We start from the raw sequence: 21525 nt of genomic DNA, 5'->3' as shown, positions 1-21525 counted from the left end.
TCAGCCCCAGGCATAAGGTGGGGGTGGGGGGCAGGAAGTGGTTATATGTAGACGTGGTTCTGAAACCCAAGGCATTTGCTGCCAAGGTTGTCAGACTTGTCCCCACTGTTTACCTGGTTACTAGTCTTTGATCAGAAGTGTCCCTGTCCTCAGGTTTCCTTGTCTCCTGTCCTACTGGTCTTGCTCCAGAAATGCAAGGGTCAGGCAGCCAGAATGGACGGGAACGGAGATCTCCCCCCGCCCCCCACCACTGCCACAGCACCCTGATTCACGCAGGTGGACAAGTCCCACCTGCCACCCAAAGCCTTGAGAGAGGGGATTGCAACAACCCAGGAGGCCAGGCTGACAGTAAAACCTGAGACTCCCAAGTGCTCCCCCGTCAGGCAGGACCCAGGATTCTGAATTTGGTTTTTAAAAGCTTAATAACACAAATGACAACTACTGAATTCCTACAGCCTCTCTGTCTACCTGCAGGCACAAGGGGCAGCTCCCCTCCCGTCCCAGCCTGTCTGTAATGGAGGCAAGCGAGGTGCATGGGCCCCTCCAGCCTCCACGTCTAAACCCATTGGCCTTAGGTTCCTGGGTCTGGAATTCAACCCACAGATGACACGGGCACTGAAAGAAGTCTGGACAGTGGTGGAGGCTCCACAGAGACGCACTGATAGGATAGAACAACAGAGACCCACCCCACTTTCTGGCAGTTTGCTTAAAAATTCTCTAGAAATGTATCAAGGACTAAAGAAAGCCAATGATATAAAAATAGTTTCAAGTGGCTCTGAGTAAAGAAAGTGTTCTGTTCACATAACACGGCAGCCTCTCGAGGTGGTCCTCGGGTCCCCCTGGGAGGAAGGAAGGAAGGAAAGACAGCAGCAGTTAGGTGAGACCGGGGGGCGAGGAAGGTAGTAGCTGTTGGCCCCCACCCCCGCCAGGGAGAGGCTGGACTGAGCCCAGGGCCTGAGCCACCCTGCGAAGGCCAGCCCCTGACAGAATGACGGGGCCCGTGGCATCAGCCTCAACTGTCCTTATTCTAGAACCTCCCATATCTCTCCTTTCCCTCTTTTATGGTACACAACCCATCACAACTTATGTTTCAGACACCAGAATTCCACAACTTACAGCGACTCTAGTGTGGTCCTAGGCTCTCCACCTTCTCCTCCAAACCCATTCTTTTTAAAATTTTTTAAAAAAATTATTACCCTGGCTGCTGTGGCTCAGTGGATTGAGTGCTGGCCTGTGAACCAAAGGGTCACTGGTTCGAGTCCTAGTCAGGGCACATGCCTGGGTTGTGGGCCAGGTCCCCAGTAGGGGGCGTGTCAGAGGCAACCACACAGTGATGTTTTTCTCCCTCTTTTTCTCTTTTCCTTATCCTTTCTCTAAAAATAAATAATATCTTTTTAAAATGTATTGATTTGTTTAGACAGAGATCGGTTCACTGTTGCACAGACTTATGCATCTATTGGTTGCTTCTTGTATATGCCCTGACTGGGGATCAAACCCACAGTCTTGGCCTTTTGGGATGAGGACATTCTAACCAACTGAGCTACATGGCCAGGGCAAAGCCATTATTTAAGTCACATTCTCAAATGAGAAATCATGGGTGCCAGAGAGTGTCCTCTGGGACCACCAGGGCAGTACAAGTGCCACTTAGAGGCAAGCAGCTTTTAGTACCCAAGGTGCACACAACAGGCAAGACCTGGCAGCAAGAAATGCTGCCTCCATGGCCACCTCCAGGTACAGACCACAGGGCTCATCAGAGCCTGGAACTGAGGGGGCCTGGGCAGTGCAAGGGCCAGCCAAGGCAGGTCGTGCCCTGAGCATGTGCTGGGGGTCCAGCCAGCAGGACCCATGGGTGTGTGTACGTGTATATGTGTGTGTGTGCCTGAGTGTGTTCCTGAGGGCCCCTACCTGCTGATGGAAAAGATCCTCTTCGCCAAACTCAGCTCCCTCCTCTTCTCCCTCCTCCCCGTTCTCGGTCTCCCGCACCGCCGAGGACTGTTTCACGGTTCTGATGGCCACTTCCTGTGTAAGACAAGAGCCATGGTCTCTCAAACCCTCAGGTGCAAGGGCCCAGCCCACGTCGGTGGCAGTCAACATGCTGCAGAGTGCCATCCGGGGACCAGGCCCACGGCTGCCTTCACTGGCTCTGCTGGCCTAGGCTGCACCCCAGGGCTCCTGCACCGCTTGGTGGGGTGGACAAGGGAGATCCCAGGACAAAGGCAGCAGAACCCGCACATCCCAAGCCCCAGGGACGCACCTCTCCATCGGCGTTGACCAAGACAGTCCGGAAGTTCTCGCCTGTGCCCCAGCTGTTCTGACTCTTCCACACAAGTGTTGATGGGGGGCTGTGGGCCACCCCTGCACCAGCTGCCCACACCTGGGGACACACAGAAGGGCCTCCCTGTCAGTGGTGGTTCTGGTCCCAGTGCATGTGCCACCAGCCAGTCCCTTATCAGAGCGCCCGCTTGATGAGCCAGGTATTTATTCATTCTAGTCTTCCTGGGTTCTATCCGGGAATGATGATCCAGGATATGGAAGAAGAGACTAAAGTTCCCAGTGGCCAAGGACACTCATCTTGGCAAAAAGGCCAAGATGGATACGAAGCCCATCAGCTCTAGGGCCCATGCCCATGAGTGTTACATCTCTTGCCAACACCTGCTGGCCCGGACAGCCTGGACCACCGCCACCATGAAACCCTGGCACGTCACATAGGCGCTCCAAAGGGCTTCAGAGAATGTCCATTCGACCAATGCCGGCGCACAGGTGATTTGTGACAGTAGGAAGCTGTTCTCAGAACCAGGCGCTCAACCCCTACCCTACCCCACAAGCCTGGTCCTGCTCCTCCAACACCTGTCTCACATCCTGTCACCTACGTGGTTGCTGCTGCCACCTCTCTCCCACCAGTGGCCACTCTCCCAACCACCGCCCCAAGTCCACCTACCGTCACGGTCTGGCCAGCCCGCAGCACATACTTGGGTGTGAACTTGTAAGCAATCTCCTCCCCTTCTAGGACCTGCCTCTTGATCCTCCAGTTCCCCAAAGACTGGTCCTGCAAAGGGGACAATGCCTGACACACAGCCACAGAAGACCCACTGGGGAACCCCCATCCCAGGGTCAAAGCCCCTTACCTTGTCTGAGCTGTTCTTCAGCTGCACAAACTTGCCCTCCAGGTCGATCTCCTCGATGCTGATGCTGCCTGAGGCTGAGGCCTGCTGGGCCAGATGGAAGCTGCGGCTGCTGCCGCCGCTCCCGGCACCACCCGAGCTGATGCCACTGGAGCCTGTGCCCAGCGGCTCTTCCACCTCCAGCCGCCTCCGCTTGCTACGGCCCGAGCGCCCTGCCACGGACACCCCGCTGCTGCTGCTCGAGGTGGCCCGTGAGATGGTGACCCGTGACGACGGGCTGGGGGACAGCTTCAGCCTGGGGTTCAGGAGGGAAACAAGGAGACTGGTGGGGGCAGCCAAGAGCCTGTTGGCCCAGGGTTGGACAAGAACAGCCTATACAATGCGAGGCAGGCAGATTCACCTACCAGCCCACCCTGACCTGCCCCAGGCTGGCCTCTCCTCCTTACCCTTCCCTAAAAACTCCCCCCTCCCCCCATAGCCTCTCCCCTCCTGGACCCCCCCATGTCACCTGACCTTTCCTCCTGGCCCAGCACACCCTCCTCACCCCATTACCCCTGCCCCTTGCTCCCACCTCTCCTCCTCGCCCTCCAGCAGCTTGCGATAGGCACTGATCTCCATGTCTAGGGCCAGCTTGATGTCCAGCAGCTCCTGGTACTCAGCCAACTGCTGCTGCATCACATCCCGCATTTCTGTCATCTCTAGCTCCTTAGCGTCCAGCATCTTCCGGAACCTGTCACGTTCCCCAGCCATGGCCTCCTCCAGTTCTCGGATCCGGTCCTCAGCTGCGCTAGCCTGGGGAGGGGTCCAAGAGCCAAGTCAGGGCGGCTTGTGTGGGTCGTGAGGAGAAGCCCACCCAGCTCCAGGCCGGAGTGGGCCGGGGGCCAGCAGCTGGGCAGTCTTGCCGCTCAGGCACACGAGGGAGGGGACAGGGATGGCTGGGCGCCTGACCTTTGAGATTGCATCTACTGCCCAGAGGCAGGAGGGAGGACCCTGCCGGGGTTGTGGGGCAGGGGCAGGAGGGGATGAGTGACCTGCTTCTGGAGGCCGGAGAGCTGGTAGCTGAGGGACTCGACCCGCATGCGTGCCTCCTTCAGCTCCTCACGGGCAGCGCTGGCGGCCTTGTCATTCTGGTCAGAGCTCAGCTTCGCACTCTCCAGCTGAGGGGACAGGAACGGGCAGGTGAGGCACCTGTACTTTCCCACCTGTTCTGTCCCTCCCCCATTCTATGCCATCCCACCCACCCCATCCGCCGGCTCCCACTGGCTTCCAACGTACTTTGGCCTGGTAGGCCTGCTCCAGCTCCAGCTTGTAGAGCCGCACTTGCTCATCATGCTGGCTGCGCAGCTCCTCTAGGGCCTGCGCCATCTTGAAGTCGTACTCCTGCTGGCGGCTGCTGTCCACCTCCACCAGGCGCCGCTCATGCCGCCGGCGTGTCTCCCGCACCTCCTGGGAGAGAAAGAGTACGCCGACCCGCTGAGGCAGGCCACAGGGCTGGCAGGCTGGGCTGACCGCTCCCAGGCCTGCCACTGACCCATCCGGCTCACCAGTGTACTTGACCGGGTGCCGGGTGCGAGGGCTCAAATCTGCAAACAGGGAACCTCTGGGGAGTCGCCCTGGTTACTTATTCAGAGTATCAACGAACACATACTCCACAATGGCCAGAGAGGACACAGCCCAAATGCCCCTCAGGTGATGAGTGGATACATGTCCGCACACAGATTATTACTCGGTCATGAAAAGGAGTGGAGCGCCGACACAACATGGGTGGACCTTGAACACATGAAGCTCAGTGAGAGAAGCCAGACAGAAAAGGCCAGTGTGTGATTCGTTTATGAGAAATGTCTGGGACAGGCACGTCCACAGACATGAAGTAGGGGATTGGGGGTGACTGCTAATGGGTGCAGGGCTTCTTTTTGGGGTGATGGAATGTCCTAGAATTAGAGGTAACAGTTGCTCAACCTTGTGAATGTACTAAAAACCACGCTATGAGTGTGGACCCCCTCCCAAAAAACCCAGAGTTTGTTAAAAATTGTGTGTTTATGCCCTGGCTGGTGTAGTTCAGTGGACTGAGTGCCGGCCTGTGAACCAAAAGGTCTCTAGTTCATTGCCAGTCAGGGCACGTGCCTGGGTTTCAGGCCAGGTCCCCAGCTGGGGGTGTGCAAGAGGCAACCAGTCGTCATCTCCCTCTCTTGCTCTCTCCCTTCCCCTCTTTCTAAGAATAAATAAATCTTTTTTAAAGATACAATTTATTCTGTTTGAACTCCAGTCACCTTCAAAGTACTCTCCATTTAATGCAATACACCTACTGAGACATTTTTTTCCACTGCTGAAAAGTTTTTTGAACTTGTCGATGTTGACGCCTTTTAGTGTTTCTGCCATTTTTTGTTTTACCTCTTCCACATTGGCAACATTTTCCCCTCTGAGGACTTTTTTCTCGGGGAAACAAACAAAAAAAAAAAAGTCACTCCGGGTGAAATCAGGTGAATAGGGAGGGCAGGGCATGGGGGTCATGACGTTAATGGTCAAAACCTGCTAAACACCCAGCATGGCCTGGGCAGGTGCGCTCATACATCACCCATCGTGAAATGGGCAAACACACTGAGAGTCTTCAAAAAAAAAAAATTCACTGAAGCTGAACACAGCCTCTCACAACACCACCAGCTGGTACACTGACACAGATGGGTTCCTAGAACACTCACTTAGCAGGGGAAGCCTGTATTACAAGGGGCCCTCCCTCCGGAAGATGATTTCAGTTTTTTGAGCACCCTCCCACCCCATGTCAACTGTACACTTTGAAAGCTTTATTATATGGGAATACTTCAATAAAGTTATTTTAAAAAAATGAATTCCTGACCAAGTCCGTCCCAGGTGCCCTAGGTCCAAGACATCTGGCCGTCAGGACAGCTGTGGGATGTGACAGGGACAGCTGAATAAACCAGTCAGCAGCAATCCAAACCACGCGCGTGCCAACGAGGCTGCCCCAGGCTCATGGGGGGCCAAGGGTGGGTGCAGGGCCGGCTGGGGCTCCAGGAGAGGAGCATCCTCCCTCCCTTCTGCCACCTCAGAAATCAGTCACTGCCACCATGTCATGAGTTTTTAAGCACAGCAGGAGTGTTGTCCCAACAAGCCAATCATGTTCACGGAGAACTGGTATCGAGAAGCCCACGACAGCACAGCCCCCTTCACCCCGTGCCCCCCGGCGGGCTGTCACCAGGCCCCTCTCAGGGCACGCCGCACACACGCCCTCACTGCTCCACTTCAGGCCCCCTTTACGGCCCTCTTCCTACTGCCCCTCCAGAAGCTGGTCACAGACCACCCCGGGGACCCCCTCCACAGTGCTCTCCCATCACCCCATGCAGGCCTCTTCATTGGTCCGCTGATAGATTGGGGTGCCTTCACTGGTCCTCCCTCAGCTCCCCTCCTGGTCTCCTCCCTGGCTCCCCTGGTGGCCCTGATTGTCGCAGGGCCTGGCTGGAGCCGCAGACCATTCCTCAGTGGCGTGTGCGCCCTCCCGCCTGCAGCTCGTCTGGGGGAGCGACCCTGAGCCGCCTGCCACGGGGTTCCATTCTGGGCCTCGGCAGCAAAATGGGCCCTGAGGTGATGAGGTGGGACGTCCCCCACACCGACCCCTCCCAAAGGGCACAGGACCCCAGCTCTACCTGTGGGAGCCTCAGCCCCTCCCAGCCGGGCCTGGCCATACCAGGGAGCAGTGGCCCAGGTTTAGGGGGTTGGAGGGAGGGGAGCCCACACCCAGGAGCAGAGGGGAGCACATGGCCTATACCTTGCCCTTTGACGGGGGGGAACTAGAGTGGGCCAGATGGTGGCCCCATAAAGGCGTGCCCCTGTGTTGTTATCCCCAGAACCTAGGTGTGACCTTATTTGGAAAAAAGGGTCTTTGCAGATAGAATTAAGTTATGGGTCTCAAGGTAAGATCACCCTGGATTATCCAGGTGGGCCCTCAACCCAATGACAAGTGACGATCTTAAGGGACAGAACAGGAACATCAGCATCACAGTGCAGTGAGAAGACCCTTTCATCTCTCCCCTTAAAGTCAGAGCAAGACGGACAACTGTAACCCAGCAAAGGACCCTTGGCTCAGTGTACAAAACATGTCTGAGAGATTCCTGCATGGGCACATCTGAAGATGACGGAACTGGAACAAGCAGGGGAGGGATGGGAAAGGACAGAAGGGATCGCAGATATAGTAGCAGTGGAGAAGTAGGGTTGCAATCCCCACACAGGAGCAGGAAGGGCACAGGAGCCACAGAAGCCACATTCGCACCGAGTGGCTGCCACCGGTTTCAGCTAAATTCAGTGACAAGGGCAGAGACACGGCCCTGCAGTATAGCAGCTGTGGATGAGGCAACTGGGTCTACATGCAAGGAGGCAGAGCTGCAGACTCACAAAACCCGCCCCCACCCACCACAGCCGATCCCCGTAGAGGGAGAACCCAGTAGAGGCAGCAGAGATGCCTTGGACAGCACCTCCAGCAGCCTCTGGTTACAAAAGGCAGCTCTGTAAAGCTGCAGGCCCGGAGCCCCACCTGGCGCGGACAGAGCAGGTGTCCACCACCTCGGGGTATATGGGACATTTTCTTCTTTTTTTTTCTTTTCTTTTTTTGTTAAAGATTTTATTTATTTTTATAGAGAAGGGAAAGGAGGGAAAAAGAGAAGGAGAGAAACACCAATGTGTGGCTGCCCCTTGTGTGCCCCCCACTGGGGACTTGGCCCGCAACCCAAGCATTTACCCCAACAGGAAATTGAACCAGCAACCCTTCGGTTCGCAGGCTGGCACTGAATCCACTGAGCCACAACAGCCAAGGCCATGTATGGGACAGATACCACTCCACCCAGATCCCAGAGGTGCCCTCCTGCAGGTGAGAGGAAAACAAACCTGCGCTATCACACCTCCTGCAGGAAGAGGAAAGAACACTTCTATGAATCTGCCAAACTGTTAACAGCAAAGCAGTATCTAAATAAGAGTTCACTGCCTCAAAGGCATAGGTGGAAAAACAATCTATCAGGTACCACGAAGACCCAAGGGGGCCACGCTTCCCGACTTCAAACTTTATTAAAAAGCCACAATAGTCAAAACAGTACAGTATTGGCAGAAAAAGACCAATGGGAGAGAGTTGAGAGCCCAGAAATAAATTTGTTCATATGGGTGACTACTTTTCAAAAAGAAGCCAAAAACATACAGTGCTCTCCAAAAGAGAAAAGTGTCTTCAATAAATGGTGTTGTGAAAACCGGACAGCTTCATGCAAAAGAATGAAACTACACTGCTGAGACCACACACAGAAACTAACTGTAAGACACAATAAGATACATAGAAGAAAACACACTAAACTTATGGATCTTGGTGTCACACAGGTTCTTGTGATCTTGAACCCAATAGCAAGAGAAATGAAAGAAAATAAATAAATAAATGGAATTACTACAAACTAAAAAGCTTCTACACAGCAAAAGAAACCAACAAAACAAAAAGGCAACCAACAGAATAGGAGAAGTTATTTGCAAAATATACTACCGTTAAGAGCCTAATATCCAAAATATATGAAGAACTTATATAGCTTACCCATGGAAAACAGAGGACCTGAATAAACGCTTTTCCCAAGAAGACACACTGATAGCCAACAGACACATGAAAAGATGCTCAATGTCACTAATCATCAGAGAAATGCAAATTAAAACCACAAGCACAGTGAGATCTCACCTCACACCCATCAGAGTGATCACCATCGATGAATGAACAAACAACGGGTGCCGAGGATACGGACAAAAGGGAACCCTATTGCTCTGCTCCTCTGTTGATGGAATTGTAAACTGGTATAGGCACTACGGAAAACAGTATGGGGATTCCTCAAAAATTAGAGACCTGCCTTAGGACCCAGCAATCCCACTTCTGGGTATTTATCTGAGAAATCCAAAACACTAATTTCAAAAGACATATGCACCCTTATGTTCATTGCTATATTATTTACAATAGTCAAGATATGGAAGCAACCCAAGTGTCCATTGATAGATGACTGGATAAAGACATGGTTCATACATACAATGGAATGTTACTCAGCCATAAAAAAGAATGAAATCTTGCCATTGTGGCAACATGGGTGGACCTACGGGATATGCTAAGTGAAATAAGAGAAAGACAAACATATGATTTCATTTATATGTGGATTCTAAGAGCAAAACAAACAAGCCCTGGCTGGTGTGGTTCAATGGACTGAGTGCGGCCTGTGAAACAAAGGGTCGCAGGTTCGATTCCCAGTCAGGGCACGTGCCTGGGTTGCAGACCAGGTTCCCAGTTGGGGGCATGCAAGAAGCAACCACACACTGATGTCTCTCTTTCTCCCTCCCATGCCCTCTCTCTAGAAACAAATAAATAAAACCTTTAAAATAAAAAAATGGAGACGGATCCAAAATGTAAAGAACAGGCTGATGGTCACTTAGAGTAATTGAAAAATAAATTGCAAATCATATATCTGATAAGAAAGGGGTTCAGATAAAAGAAGTAATTGATTAGCACTGCTCAAAACATTATTCATAAACTGGGCATAATGCTGTTGTATTTTAGTACACTTGCTTTTAGTCTGTCCACTTGGCTTTATCACCTGGATAAAGAAAACCAAAAACCGAAAAACATTGCTATTCATCCTCTGGTTGGTCTGAACACCGAAGTCTGTTTAACAGCTACTTTCTGCACACACAATTGATTCAGCCATGCAGGGAAGTGGGTGGGACACCTGCAGGCCACTTACAAGACTTGCTATTTTATCATAGTGGCCAGAGAGAGGGCTACTATGAAAGGCTTGGCTTCCTACACTTTTATAAGAATCACCTTGGTGTGCAAGCACATGCGCACACACACAGAATTAGAACTACTGTACTTTGCTGTGTATAATGTGCTCCCGTGTATAATGCACACCCACACTTCTGTGCGCACTATGCACAGGATTGTTATACCCATATATAAGGCTCATCCTTATTTTTCCCTCAAAAATTTGGGCAAAAAGTCTGCATTATACACAACAAAATACAGTAATCTTAAACTTTATATGGAACCACAAGAGACACCAAATAGCCATAGAGATTTTGAGAAAGAACAAAGTGGGAGGTATCATGTGCCTGGATATCAAACCATACTATAAAGCTACAATAATCAAAACAGCATAGTATGGGCATTAAAACAGACACACAGATCAATGGAAACTGAATAGAAAGACCAGAAATAAATCCTCACTAATATATTAAATTCATCTACAACAAAGGAGGCAAGGATATACACTGGGGTACGGGCTGGCTCTTCAACAACTGGTGCTGGGAAAACTAGAGACACATTTTCGAAAATGAAGGACTGCATTTTGACCCCGCATAAAGGCTCACCTCCTCAAAGACGTTCTTGCGGAAGTCGAGCTCCTCCTGCAGGCTCTGACAGCGGTTTTCGAGGTCCACGCGCATCAGTGTCTCCTTCTCCAGCTGCTTCTTGGCCACTGCATGACCATCCTCTGCCTGGGACATGCAGGACAACAAGCTGAGGTAACAGTCTGTCTGCTGCACTCATTTGTCCGGCTCCTCATGCCCCGGGGTCTCCTCAAATACACAAACTCACACCTGTGGCACCTCCATAGGCCACCCCGGACCCGGACCCACACATTTGCATCAGCTCAAGGCCTCCTGTCTCCAGACTGGGGCCTTCCCAGGGCTTATACCTTGGCCAGCTGGGCCCTGAGATCAGTCACGTCGCTCTCGAGGCTTCGCTTATCACTGAGGGCAGCAGCCAGCTCCGCCTCACTCCGGTGGAACAGGGACTCCAGGTCCTTCACGCGGCCCTGGGCCACTGTGAGCTCGCCATCCTTCTTCTTGGAGCTGAAAGTCAAGAGCAGAGGTTAGCTGGGACGAGCTATGCAGCTGGAGCCCAGGGAGGGCAGAGGACAAGTTCACTTCTGCCTCTGAGCAGGCCCTTTTGCTCTTAGGGCTTGACTCAACCCCCGCTCTCTGGCAAGGGAGCCTCTCCTATCAGCACAAAAAGTGACCCTTCCTCGAACCTGCCCTGCACCATCAGGCCCCTGTCGACCTGCAAATACAAGTGTTGAAGAAACCCTCAAGCATTGGTTTCATGTCCTTTTCTGAGATTTTTGATCACAAAAAGGATCATTTAGGCAAGAACTCTCATTTTTTTTAAATTAATGTATAATCTATTAAAGTGACAAATTCTGGACTTTGAAAAGTTAATCTCCTGTGTAAACTTTAGCAATTTCACACAGGATAACCTGGTATTCTAACAGACAATTATCTCCCATATCAAATACTTAAGATGCCAAATGGATTCTTCAACATACAACTCTTGAAATAGCATGAACTTTAGGCTCTTATACATTTCTGAATGTAATTCTAAATCTTCTTGGGGTTGAAAGCTTACCACTTTTTCTCCAAGGAACTGACTGGGCCACCTCCAGCAACTGTAGGGACACCCAGGGTCTCCCCCTCAGCACTGGGGTCCCTGGGGCTGGATCATTCTGTGGGGTTGTCCTGTGCACTTGGGAAGCTGAGCAGCACCTCTGGCCCCCTCCCCTCTGGTGCCAGGAGCACCCCAGTCGAGATGAGCACAAATGTCTCCAGACATCACCCAGTGTTCCCTAGGGGCAGAGTCACCCTGGGTGAGAACCACAGGGGAAACTGCTTAAGCTCATGAGAACTGGGGTGGCATAAAGACCACTGACTTCAGCCTGGAGAACGCCATCCTCACACCAGAGATACATCTGGAACAGCCCTGCCCGTATGAAACAGAGAAGACAGTGAAATATGCTGCTTGTCAGACGTGAACCTTTTGTAAGGACAGGTGAAGCAGGAAAGAGAGACGGGCACTGAGCATGTGCCAGGTGGGAGCTGCACCTTTAAGTGGGGCAGGGCCCCCGCAGGAGGGAGCCTGGGGACGCACCAGGTCTAGCATTTCCAGCAGAAGAGGGTTCAGGCCCAGGAAAGAAGTACAAAGACCTTGGGGTGAGCTGCGCCCAGCAAGTTCAAGATTAGCAACAAGACCAAGGTGACAAGAGCAGCGGAATTAGGAGATTTTGAGAATTTCTGAACAACTTTATCCAATTTTAGGGTCCTATGGAACTACACAGAATGGTCCAGAAAGCAAGGGTAGTGGTGGCTCTCACAGGCTTGTTTGCCTGTGTTTTAAGAGCTGCAAGGTGTTAAACTAGATTCCTCACATGCATAACCTTAATTCCCGGGGGGTTATGTGGGGGGAATCTGGCCTATTTGTTGGGTCCTCCACACAGCTACCCGTGATTCCATCATGGGGACTTGGTGAAAAACTTGTCAGGAAAAGCAAAGCACTAAATGTGCCCTACTGTGACGTTCACCACACTTGGGGTTATACCCCACCCACTGTCCTGCCCTGGGGGGACTAGGAGACAAGGAACAGGGAGTCAGCCAACTGAGAGAAACATCCACAGATCTGTAAATGCCAAAGGCCAGAGGCTGGAAAAGGGAAAGGCCCCAGGCCCACAGAGTCCGGGAAACCGTCTTTCCAGAGTGGGGGACTTAAGTCGCCCACCAGGCCCAGACGCAGGTGAGTCTTGCTTACAAGCCAAGGGAAATGACTACTTTGACAATGGGCAGTTGTCACCCAAAGAAGCTGTCACAGAGCAATGGGACCAGCCTAACCAAGCCAAGGCAGTCACGGGGACAGCGCGTCACAGACGACATCAATAACTCAGGAGACGAAGAGGCTCGCGACACTGAAAGAACCTTATCGTTGTGTAGCTGTGTCCACCTTTAGTTCAAATTAAAAAGGTGGGAAAGACCTGTGCCAGACTGGCCACAGCAATTCCACCTGAGTGGAGGCTCGTGGACACTTTTATTTTTCTCTTACACTATCTTGCATTTTCCACTTTCTCAATAGTGAGCATCTATGACTCTGATAAACAGAAGAAACATGACTCTTGGGCCCAGACCAGGAACAGCAGCCTGAGTGTCAATTCTGAACTTCAGTCAATAACAATGTATAGATATAACTCATCAGTTGTAACAACATAGGTCACTCATTAATACCAGATGCTGACAATGGGGAAACCCACAAGGGGATTTTTGAATTTGAACCTTCCACTCATTTTTTTCCTGTAAACCTAAAACTGTTAAAACAAACAAACAAAAAACCCTTCTATTAATTAAAAAAAAAAAAAAAGTATATTAATCAAAAAAAGAAAGCGCTGTCCTGGCTGGTATGAGTCAGTGGACTGAGTGACAACCTGTGAACCAAAGTGTTGCCGGTTCAATTCCCAGTCGGGGCACATGCCTGGGTTGCAGGCCAGGTCCTGGGGCGGGGCGGAGGGGGCGGCATGTGAGAGTCACAAGGGACCCTGGACAAGTCCTTGACCCAGTGCCTCAGCTTCCCCCTCCGTAAATGGAGATGATGACAGTCCGGCCCTGCTAGGGTCACTGTGAGGATGAAAGGGGATCGCGCCTGACCTGGGTGTTACTCATGGTGTCCCTTTCATTACTTCAATACTTGGTTATTTAGAATCAGTTTATTATTTCTGCTACTATCATCACCAGCACCGCCTTGTTCTCCAAATTTTCAGAGCCTTTTAGTCATAAGCAGGCAAAAGACCATGCTCTGCAAATAAGAGAAAAGGCTCAGCCTGAAGGTCACCTACTGCAGTGGGTCCAGCTGGGGCGAGGGTGGAGTTGGAGGGAACTACGGCCCCCAAATTTCCAAGGGTGGGGACACTGAGAAGCGGTGCTGAGGACAAAGGCCACCTCACCCAACTTGAGGCAGCAGGTTGGGCCCTCTGGGTCCCCAGGGACAGGGGTTATGGCGCACAAGCTGCTCCCAAATCCAGAACAGGGGGCGGGCAGCAGTGGGTCCCTGGGGAGGCTGGGCTCTGCGGCCTGAAGGCGGAGGTGGTCCCTGCATTACCAGCTCCTAGATTCAGTCCCAGGAAAGCTGCTCGGGTTCAAAACCCTCCTTGGGCCAAATGATGTTGAGGGGGTTGGGAATAAAGGTGGCCAGTGACAGCAAGAAGGCCAGGCCGCAGAGGCCACCCTCACCCGCCCAGCAGCCAGCGCACTCCGGACCACCAGCCTCCAAGAACCCCAGAGCCAGCTCCCAGGTCTGCCCGAGAGGGGGCCGCCAGCTTGGACACGCTCCCAAGGGTCTCTGGTGTTTCTCAGAATGACCCCACCACATGGGGGATTGACAAGCCCCTTCCCCCAGCACCTGCCTCACCCTACGCAGACCACAGCCCTGGAATCAGAGCAACATCACACCAGCTGCACACTTACCTTTTGTTGGCCTCCTCCACCTCAGACTTCAATTTCCCTATTTCAATCTGCAGCTGGGCGCGTTCTCGGGCCGTCTCGTCCAGCACCCTGCGGGCGTCAGCCAGCTCCGACTCATACAGCATCTTGATGCCACTTACCTGGGGAGACAGCAAGGCCCAGGTGAAGAGACCCCCCGCAACAGCAGGCGCCCCAGGCTGCCATGCCGTGGGACCCAGCTCCTACTAACCCCAGGAGCCTCCCGACGAGCTCAGCCCCACCAACCTGGGGCGACCCCAGGCTGCCTGCCCTGCCCTTGTCACTTGTTCCCTGAATAGTGGTTGGGTGCACAATTCATATTTCCCATCAGCCTCCTTGTCCCACCCTCCCCCTGTGGAAGTGCACATGTTTACAAGTACCTGGAAACATACCAGGACAGTGAGACACCACCTCACCCCCAGTGGGTCAGCTAGAAAGTAAAGAACACAGACAGTAACAAGTGCTAGGAACCTCCATGCACAGGTGGTGGGGATGGAAAACGATGAAGCCACCGAGGAAGGCAGTCTGGCAGTTGCTCAGGTGGTTAAACTGAGAGTAAAGACATAACCCAGTAATGCCACTGCTAGATATCGGCCCAGGAAAAATAACATTTACATACAGCCTGCACATGTGTGTTCACAGCAGCACAATTCCCAACATTCAAAAAGTGAAAACAATACAAATGTCCTTTGACAGATGATAGATAAACAAATGTGGTCCCTCCACACACTGGAATATTGCTCAGCCATAAAAAGGAGTGGAGCTCTGACATTTGCCAAAACATGGATGAACCTTGAACACATGGTGCTCACTCAGTGAGAGGAGCCAGACCCTAAAGGCCAGAGTGCGTGATTCCGTTCCTGTGAAATGTCCAGAACAGGCACATCCACAGAGACTGGAAGTGAGTGAGTGACTGTCAGGGGCCGGGGAGAGGATGGGGAGTGACTGCTGGTGGGAATAGGGTTTCTTTTGGGGGTGACAGGATATTCGGGAATTAGTGGCGCTGACTCTATACTCTAAATATACTAAACACCACTGAACTGCAGTTTAACTAGGTGAACTGTATCAGATGGGAGTTACGTCTCCATATAGCTGTTAAGACTCCACGTGGTTCTGGCAGAGAAGGCGGACAGGACAACAGGCAGACCCACTCAGGGCAGCTGGCTTGGACAGCTGCACCATGTGCCACAAAGCCACGGGACACCAGCGAGTATCTGTACTGTGGTGCAGGGTCAGCTTAGACCCTGAGAGGGCCGCTCCCTGTCCTTCACAGGAAAAGCCCCTGATCAGGAGTTCAGGGGAGCTGCCAAGGACTTGTCACTTGGTAGGGTGACCAATGGTCCTGGTTTGCATGGGACCAAGGGGATTCCTGGATGTGGGATTTTCCAGGAATGTCCTGGAAATGTGAAAACCAGAATGTCCTGAGCAAATCTGGACAAGGTGGGACTTAACAGCCAGATGCCTACCTCCCACCCTCCCGGGCCTGGATGTTCCCCCTCACTCTAGTAGCTCCCAGACCTGTCACAGGGCAGGATACGGGCTCCTGGCCCCATGTCACAGATGGGAAAACTGAGGCACAGGACAATACGCTGCTCTCTCCTGACCTGCGAAAATATGGAACAGAGCAGGTTGGCTGGGGGGCAATTCCGAGAGCAGGGACACAGTACGCCGTGAGGGGAGCAGAAAGCCAGCTCCCTCCCGCGCTCTGGCCACTCCCTGCCCCGCTCCCCACACACAGCAAGGGCCCTCCCTCCCATGAGGGTGGTCACCCTGGGCCACCCCTTCCATTTCCACCTTCTAGGAACTACCTTCTGGAATAAGCTGTGAATTCACAAAAAGCTGCTGGCCCCACTATTCAAAGATAGCTGGGCTCCTGGGTTCACAGGCCTGTCTGCTGTCTCCGGCCACCTTGGCTTCGGAACTCTGAACTTCCACTACCCTGAGGGGGGCGCTGCAGACAAGGTCTCCTCCCCGAGACTGCCCGCCTGCTGGGGCCCCTTCTCTTGCACCCTCGCCTCCCTGAACAGGAGGGTCTTGGGCTGCAGCGACTCAACAGGAAAACAGGGTAGAGCTCAGACAGAAGGCGAAACCTGGTTTTAAGGGTTTTGGGGTTTTTTTAATCCTCACCCAAAGACATTTTTTTCACTGCTTTTTACAGAGAGAGGAACATCGATGAGCAAGAGGAGCATCAATCGCCTCCTGTACACACCTGGACTGGGGATCGTATGCGCCCGGTTGGGTGACCGAATCCGCAGTACAAGGCATGTGCCTTGGCTGGGAACAGAACCCGCAACCTTTGGGTTATGGGACAGCACTCTTGGCTTTAAGTTTCTGATATTTTCTTCACCATGGATTTTTTGCATTAATTCCAATTTTTAAAAAATATTTCATTAAAATATTTCTCATCCCTTTCCCAGGCAGACTATGAGAAAAAGACCAGAAGACTACAATTGAGGGGCATCTTACAAATTCCTGACCCTCCTCACGGCATGAAAATTGAGGAACGTGTCAAGAACACCACACCCGGAGGGGTCCAAGGAAATGTGGCACCTGACAAATGGGATCCTGGGGCCTTAGGGATAAACTACAGAAGTCTGAACAAAGTGTTAGTTAATGATGATGTATTGGTATTTTTAAGGTGGATCTGAGAAACACTAATTTAAGATGTTAACAGGAAAAAGGGTTGGGGTATACAGAACTCTGTCCTACCTTTGCTAATTTTCTGTAAATCTAAAACTGGCCTAAAAATAAAGTTGAGTAATTAAAAATATGTATCATTCATCTCCATGACTGAGGCTCTGGTGGCCCCATTAGATTCCATGCCCAAAACGAGCACCCCACTTGCAGGCCTGGCTCCAGGCTCCTGGCCTGGCTCAGTGTCTTGCTAAAGCACTTTGTTCTTCCCGTGGGTCCTTAAGGAAAGCTCCAGCCCACTGCCTCTCTTTGTCTAGCCTACAAGTCCAGGATGGTTTTTACATTTTTAAATAGCTGAGGGGGAATAAAAGGAAAAGATACTTTGTGACACAGGCAATTACACGAATTCCCATTTCAGGCTGTATAAAGCTTCACTGGCACGCAGCCAGGCCCACTCCTCCGAATCGTTGTGGCGCCTTTCCCGCTATAAAGGCCCAGTTCAGTAACCGTGGCGGAGACTGCGCGGCCCAGGGCTGAAAATGACTCTAGCCCCTTTCAGAAAACATCTGCTTACCCTGGTCTATGGCACTGGGACAATTTAGAAAATTCTTGTCTAGAGAAAGATGAACAGGCAGCCAACTTCCCAAAGGCTCTTTCAGACCACTAACAGGTGTCCCCCGCAGGCCCTCGCTTCCCTGCATCCGTGACCATCGCTGTGGTCGCACCGCAGGACCCTGGGGCACCACATCGGGAGAGAAACAACTTGGGCCTTTTTTTTTTATGGCTCGCACAAGTGCCAAACATGAGAAATCCCAACAAATGTGTGAGCACATGTTGGCCAGGGTGGGGTGTGCATGTGTATACACAGATAACCCGAGGTGGCCTTTCCCTGTTGCCTGTGTCCCTAGGGGGACAAAATCACAGCTCCGCAGGTAAAACCCAAATACAGGTTCTTGAGGGTGGACACAAGCCCTATCCCAAGTCAGAGCTGCTCCGCCCAAGCTCCAGGAGCCCAGCCCCTAACCCCTGGGTCCATTTGGGGAGCACCACCCCACCTCTCCCCAGCAGCAACAGGACACCTGGGCAGGTAAGAGAAAGGAAACTGAAGCTGAGAGGAACTTAACACCAGGCTGGGAAGGCTCCCTGAAGAACCACCCCTCCCTGGCCCACAACACTCCCCTCCCAGCACCCACGATCCTTCTCAAACAGAAACTTCTCAAACAGAAAGTGGCCAGCCCCTGCCCCCCTCCACCTTCCAGAACCCCTCCAGGAATATCTACAGTGGCTATTCACCAGTAACGCCCACTTGGCCAGGAGGTATAAACTGACGTCCAATGGGAAAGGCCTGGAATGCACACGGGGCCAGGTTTGTGTATCAGCAAGTATGAAGTACAGTGTTTGTGGACCGGCAAATGGCCAAGATGGGCACCAGCCAAGGGGAGTTGGGGAGCTTCAGTTTTACCGCGGGCACCTGAATTGCTTGGGTACGCTTCTAACATTTTAAATGGCATCTTCAAAGGGCTCATTAAGTGGCTTCCCAGCCTTAACGCCACCCACGGGCATTTGGGGCCGTCCTGGGCACTGGGAGGTGCTGAGCAGCTTCCCTGGCCCCACCCACTCAATGCCAAGAGCGCTCCCAGTCGTAACAACCAGAAATGTCCCCAGACACAGCCCGGTGTCCCCTGTTGGACAAGATCACCCCGGTGAGATGACACTATACAGGTAACAGCCACACTCCTCAGCATGTCACACCCACATCTCCCCCAGCACAGCCACCTTGCCATGCCCCACTCATCACCCGCTTCCCACCAGCCGGGGCTGAGGCCGCTCACCATCTAATGCCTCACCCTGTCCCCGCACAGCCTGAAGCCTGGGACCCACTGTAGCCCAAGGCCATTTGCAGGTCACTCCTTCCTTACACTCCACTGACCACTGTACACCCACTGCTTGAGGTCCCCTCTCCAGGAGGCTACCAATCAACTCCCTCCACTGACCAGCATCTACCGTCTCACCCCCTAAGCAGCAGAGAGCTCCAAGGGAAGAAGCTGGATGAAATTCCCTGGCTCCAGCTGTGGAGACATCTGTCAGGACCTGGGGCACCACCCCCTCTTTGTGGGGCAGGCTTACCCACCCCCCCCAAGCTATCCCTTGCTCCCAGGTGTTAGCTTACATCCCAGCAGGCCTCAGCAGCTGAGAAATAAGCCACACCCAGACAGGGGTCAGGACCATGCCCTCCACAGAGCGCACTAGGTTCAGCGCCCCTAAAAGTCAGTATGGAGTCTCAATCCATCTGCAGGTGGGACAACTTGAGGGTGAGGGAAGAGACGAGAAACCAGCTCCTGGATGAGGCACTGACCAGCCCAGCAGGGAGAAACTGGGCTGCTGATCTAAAGCCCCTCACACTGCCAATACAGGAGTCCCCTATCTGGGCGGGACAATTCTAGCCCCACTGAACAGATAACAAAACTGAAGCTCCATTGGGCTGAGTGACCTGCCCAAGGTCACACAGATTAAAAGCTGAGTCTGGACGCTGAGTTTGGATCCAATCCCAGGCAACTGGGAACACCACCATTAACCACCAGATGGTCTTCCCCTCCAACACCCAAGCTCCACTTTCTGAGGGAGTCCCTGTCCCAGCGACTATTAAACAGGGACAACAGAACCCAGAACCCAGATGAGGGATTCTGCTGAGTACCTGTCCTGTATTCTAGTCTCTTTCTTCTACAAAAACAAACATTAACTCATTTTGACTCCACAAACAAGCCCAAAAGATGAGTATTATTATTTCCACTTTACAGAAGAGGGAGTGAAGACCCAAGGTCACATAGAGGACAAGCGACTCCCAGAAATGACCCCCAGCTGTTCTCTTCCCATAAGTGTGTCATTTGGCTCATGCCCCCAATGGGAAAGCCGAAGCTCAGAGGATCTGGCTCTCCCAACAAGCCACTGGGGAAGTAAAAGGTGGGCACTCTCCCTACTCAGAGGACCCACCCTCGGGTTGAGCAGGCCGACAAGAGGGGTGGGGGGGTAGTGGATTTGGGTAGGGAGCCACAGTCCCCAGCCTGGGACAGAGCCCAGCCAGGGACAGAGCCCAGCCAGGGACAGAGCCCACCCAGGAACCCTGCCCTCCGGGCACCCAGCCCCCACATCCCCTTAGGGGGCGGGGCCTACCCGGCCCCTTTGCCCTCAGTCTGCAGTGAAGCTCCGGGCCCAACCAGGAACCCCAAACTTCCCACTGGCTCTCCAAGACCTCAGGACTCCTCTTCCCCCCACATCCCGTGGGCGGGGGGGCGGGGGGGGGGACACGGTGGGTGTCAGGGCCTACCAGGCTCCCGCCCAAGAGTCATCAAGATGCAGGGCCAACTGAGGACCTCTTAAATTTCCCCCCGCCCCCACCCCCGCGCCAGGCATCAGACCCCTCCCCTCGGACCCCACCCCAGGCCTGGGTAAGAGATGGCGACTACTGCCTAACCCCCACCCAGCCTCGGAACTCCCCAGGACTCTATACGGGACCCTTGCAAAATTCGGAGACCTGGCCACGTGAGTCGCCTAGGGACCTCCGTGAGACCCCTCCCACCCCTCTTCAGGGCCCCTCAGTGAGCTTGAGTTTCCCAGTCTCCTCGGAGATCAAAGAACCGCCCTCATATTTTCTCCCAGGACGCCCGAAAACCCAAACACACAAGGAGAGACACCCCATAACCCTTTTAGGGGCGGAGCCTCGCCTGGCTCACACCCCCTCGACTGCCGGGACCCCAGATTTCCTCGAATCCCTCGGTGGGCGGGGCCTGCCCATCTCCACCTGTCTTGCAGTGGGGCTCCCAGGTCCCCTGGGGAGCCCTCAGAGGACGGGCCTGCCCCAAACTGCACTCCTACGGGCACCCAAACCCCCCTGGTGTCCCCTCGATGGGCGGGTCCGCCTCGGAACGCACACCTCGCTCAGGACCCCCCCAAGTCCCCTGGGGACCCGTCGGTGGCCCCCCCCTCGGAGGCCGGAGCCCGTACTCACCTCGCGCGTGGTCACCTCCTCCCGTTCGGAGATCTTGAGCAGGAGCCGGTCGTTCTCCAGCTCCAGTGCACGGACTCGATCGATGTAGTGCGCCAGGCGGTCATTGAGCTCGCGCAGCTCCTCTTTCTCCTGCAACCTCGACAGGCGTGTGGGCGACAGTGGCGTGGCGGGCCCGCCCACGCGGCCGGGCAGTGGCGTGGCCATGGTGATGATGGTGATGATGTTGGTGGTGGCGGTGGTGGCGGTGGTGGCGGTAGTGGCGGCGGCTCAGGGCCCGTGCGGCTCCGGAGGGCAGCCGCGGCTAGGCGGGCTCATTCAATCCGCGCCGCCGACCAAGATGGCGCCCGCCGCCCGCTGCCGCCGACTCAAGGCAGACTGGGGTTTGTAGTCCGCCTGAGTGCCTCGCGGGGCATGCCGGGAGCTGTAGTTCTGGCGGAGTTGGCCGAGGGGGCACCC

General features: G+C 53.5%; 1 protein-coding gene across 1 annotated transcript; it reads right to left on the bottom strand.

Moving 5' to 3' along the window:
• Positions 1-698: 698 nt before the first annotated feature.
• On the bottom strand, positions 699-21384 carry LMNB2 (lamin B2). Its single transcript, XM_054586928.1, is given in 12 exon segments — positions 699-839; positions 1906-2019; positions 2255-2374; positions 2939-3046; positions 3126-3417; positions 3694-3914; positions 4154-4279; positions 4398-4568; positions 10506-10631; positions 10832-10988; positions 14415-14551; positions 21070-21384. Coding segments are annotated over 12 exon segments (1929 nt in total). The 3' UTR covers positions 699-797.
• Positions 21385-21525: the final 141 nt, after the last annotated feature.

Source organism: Pteronotus mesoamericanus, unplaced genomic scaffold (genome assembly GCF_021234165.1).
Source record: "Pteronotus mesoamericanus isolate MK-2021 breed Mesoamerican mustached bat unplaced genomic scaffold, CSHL_Meso_final contig_1210, whole genome shotgun sequence".
Taxonomy (NCBI): Eukaryota; Metazoa; Chordata; class Mammalia; order Chiroptera; family Mormoopidae; genus Pteronotus; species Pteronotus mesoamericanus.
The sequence above is the reverse complement of the archived record's forward strand: the minus strand, read 5'-3'. Positions and strand labels throughout refer to the sequence as shown.